The 4,092-nt window shown below is 40.3% G+C and overlaps 1 protein-coding gene across 1 annotated transcript; it reads left to right on the forward strand.

Moving 5' to 3' along the window:
* The first annotated feature begins 1,136 nt into the window (after positions 1 to 1,136).
* LOC123321071 (piggyBac transposable element-derived protein 4-like) lies at positions 1,137 to 3,123 on the forward strand. The gene is made up of 3 exons (XM_044908575.1): positions 1,137 to 1,200; positions 1,283 to 2,493; positions 2,566 to 3,123. Exons 1-3 carry the CDS (start codon positions 1,137 to 1,139, stop codon positions 3,121 to 3,123), a joined length of 1,833 nt encoding a protein of 610 aa, XP_044764510.1.
* Positions 3,124 to 4,092: the final 969 nt, after the last annotated feature.

The raw sequence follows: 4,092 nt of genomic DNA on the forward strand, positions 1-4,092 counted from the left end.
AGCGGGCGGTATTGCGGGACCTATAAATTCCTCCATCTCAAAACCAGGTAGGTTTGAGAGCAGCAAGCTAGCAACGTGGACATCTTCATCATATGGTACTCCTTGCTTGAGAATACGTAGAAGTGGGAGCATGTGATTGGGCGAGTAGGTAATTGCGCCAGAAACGTTCTCTCTTCCTTCGATAACGGCTAGTAGAGGAGTCACAATCTGCTTGTTGTCTTGACAGTTTCCGATAGACTCTAGATATATTGCAAGTGGATATGGCAAGATAGACGCCATATTGTTAAAATCTAAGAGTTGTTCGGTAGTGAACATCCTTCTCGAAGGCAGGTCCTCATCAGGTTTGTCGATGTGGGCCCTTTGAGCATAACAAAGCTTCACTTCACTCAAGATGAGCATGCCCTTGACGAACGTACGTTTGTTGTCAATGGTGTTGAGCTGTCCGAAAGGACGCGTGCCGATAGCTTCCATTGTATCCCACACACGGTTGACATAGGCGGGAAGAGTATTAAATGAAATGGGCACAGTCACTGGATGGACATCGGCTGCGAGTGGTAGGGAGGAGACTGCAGTGGGATCGCTAATTCCGAGGCGAGCAAATACACCTGCCATGATTATCTTATCAGTTTCATCGTTCTTAGCGCGACGGTAGTTCTCAGTTCGACGCTGACGTGATTTGTAACCACCAGGTTTCTTGCCACCACCGGACTTCGGAGCCACGGAGTCGGTAGGATTAAGGGAATTCGCTTCCATAATAATCGGGATGATTTTACGGTTGACTTAACAGGTTGACTGCCGCATAAAAATAATGAAAAATGCATTTGGTGCCAAGTCGAAAAATGTACTTCTGACAGAAACCTGAATGAGATGCAATGATCTATTTTATCCAATTCCAAAAAACAACTCCATATTTCGAAAAAATGATAGGGCGGTCGTATACGGCCGCTGGAGCATGGGCGGCATGTTTATGCCTTCCACGCCATGGCGGGCGTCATGGCGGCCGTCGTGGCGCCCGTCGTTCGGGCGACTATTCTTGTTAGATCTTGTAAGAATATGTTAGTGTCGCAGTTTACAGGGCATTAGTTTATTTGTTTCTATTGACCGCGTAAGTCGTAAAGGGTGCAGTGAGCGTGAAAATGAGTTCTCGTGCTAGGAAAATAGTTGATTTAGCACTAAAAAAGCTGAAGGATGAAACATCAGGTAAATATTTCATACATGAAAATATGTTTTGAATTTGATATTTCGTATTACTGTGGTTTTGATTAGATAATTTTTTTCACAGAGGATGAAAATAGTGCTGATGATTTCAGTTCCTTCGATTCGGATTTGGATCCGATGTTTTTGCCATCTAGTGAGGAAGATTTTAGTATGAGTTCTGATGCATCGATTGAAGAGAATAAAATTGATTTTGCCAAGAAGAAGGTATTCAAGAAAAAAAAATCAGAAGTAAGAAAAGAGCCTTCTGAATTCCAGCCGTGTTGTTCAAAATCACTTCAAGCTGTTGATTTTGAAGAAAATGCAGAACTTCTCGAAGAGAGGACTCAAGAACCCGAAAACTTTGTGCCTGGAGAAGATTCCACGAACAGATTAGAAGATATGCAATCGGAAAACGAAGCAGAAATTGTTCACCCAATTGAACATTTATGGAAGGCGCCAGTAGGAGCACACAAAATTTTTGAATATTGTTCTGAAAGTGGTTTGAATGCTGGTTATGCTGCAGTTCTCATCAACGAATTATCTCCATATAAATGTTTTCGTTGTTTCGTTGATGAAGAAATCGTCAATGAAATGGTTCATCAGACTAATTTATACGCGACTCAAGTATTATGTGATAAAGAAAACGTTAGCAACTATTCTAGGCTGCACAAATGGTTTCCAACTGATCAAAATGAAATGCTAAAATTTATTGGAATTGTAGCATATATGGGTATGGTTCGGATGCCATCTTTGGAGAAATATTGGAGCACAGATTGTCTCTACAAAATGGCCTGTATTTCGAAGATAATGTCGAGAAAGAGATTCCAATTACTTCTCAGGATGTGGCATTTCTCTGATAATGAAACTTGTACAGTGGGGGATAGATTACATAAAATAAAACCTCTACTAGACAGATTGGTGAAAAATTTTCAAAGTGTGTACACTCCTGGTAGAATATTCTGTATCGATGAATCAGTTGTTCCCTTCCAAGGTCGTCTCCTAATGAAGCAGTATATACCAAATAAAACGCATAAATATGGCGTAAAATTATTCAAACTATGCTGTGAGAATGGATACACATGGAATATTCGAATTTATGCTGGCAAGGAAAAAGAAGGTAATGCATCTGTACCAACCAATGTCGTGCTGAATTTGTCCGAAAATCTACTCGACACAGGCAGAACTATAGTGGCTGATAACTACTATACTAGCCTTGAGCTGGCTAATGTACTGCTAGACCGCAAAACTCACTATATTGGTACATTGAGGGCTAATCGTCGCGGCAACCCGAAAGAAGTGATTCAAAAAAAACTGAAAAAAGGTGAGGTTTTTGGTTTGGAAAATGAAAAAGGTATATGTGTTTTGAAGTGGAAAGATAAAAGAGACGTTCTTGTCCTATCCACAAAACATACAACCGAAACCGTCGATATTCAGGGTCGTAATGGTACAAGGACAAAACCACGAGCCATTGTGGAATACAATGAAGCAAAATCTTCAATTGACCAATCTGATCAAATGGCAAGTTATCACTCACCACTGAGAAAATCTCTGAAGTGGTACAGAAAACTTGGGATTGAGTTCCTTCTGGGAACAGCTCTTGTGAATTCTCATATAGTATTCAACCAATTGTCTGACAAAAAAATGAAAATTACAGAGTTCAGGGAGAACCTCATAAGGTCTCTATTATTTCCAGAGGAGGGAGACAAACCTGACAAACCTGCCAAAGATCTACAGAAAATACATACCTTACTGAAAAAGCAAGGTCCATATGATAAAATGAGGAAATATTGTAAAGGCTGTTACTCTAAAAAACTGCGAGGTGAAATCACAAAAAATCGAGTAAAAAAAGTAATCACCTACTGTGAATCCTGTGAAAATCAACCACATTACTGTATCGAGTGTTTCCATGATGTTCACACGAAATAAGAAAAGTTTCTTTCAATACTATTTTATTTTATTTTTTTCCAACAATAAAAATTATGTTTTCAATTGCAAGCCCTTTTTTTTACATTATCGAATGAGATATTCAAAAATTCGTGGTAGTATTATGAGCTCATATGCCACAGCGGTCGAAATATATAATAATATCGATCCTAAAAGAGACCGCTGGCGAACGGAGATCATGAAAAGAATGATGCACCATAGCGGGCGTATACGACCGCCAGGCATCTCAGGAAAAAAAGTGAGCGGTCGTATACACCCGCTGTGGCAGTCAACCTGTTAATCAGTCAGATTATAAAATCGTAAAATCATCCCGATTATTATGGAAGCGAATTCCCTTAATCCTACCGACTCCGTGGCTCCGAAGTCCGGTGGTGGCAAGAAACCTGGTGGTTACAAATCACGTCAGCGTCGAACTGAGAACTACCGTCGCGCTAAGAACGATGAAACTGATAAGATAATCATGGCAGGTGTATTTGCTCGCCTCGGAATTAGCAACTACCGGGATACTGTGCAACCGTCACGGTTCTCCGGGTCGTACACCATTGCATACAGGCGTGGTGAGTTAACACCCAGGAGGGTAATGGACTTTTTGAGAAAATTAAATGAGAAAATGGAGGAGAATTCTTGTAAGTTGGAAGAAAATTCTCGAAAATTGAATGAGAAAATGGACGAGAACTCTTATAAGTTAAATGAGAAAATGGACGAGAACTCTTGTAAGTTGAACGAACAAATGGTCCAAATGGAAGAAAATTCTCGAAAATTGAATGAGAAAATGGACCAGATTAAGGAAAATTGTAATGATGTGGTGAGTCAACTTACAGATAAATTGGACAAGAAGCTGAAAGGATTATTGAAGACATGGCGAGAGAAGGTGTAATCGAACCGTCCGATAGCCCCTGGACATCGCCCGTTGTATTGGTGAAAAAGAAGGATGGAACCACTAGATTCTGC

This window comes from Coccinella septempunctata, chromosome 9, assembly GCF_907165205.1.
Source record: "Coccinella septempunctata chromosome 9, icCocSept1.1, whole genome shotgun sequence".
NCBI lineage: Eukaryota > Metazoa > Arthropoda > Insecta > Coleoptera > Coccinellidae > Coccinella > Coccinella septempunctata.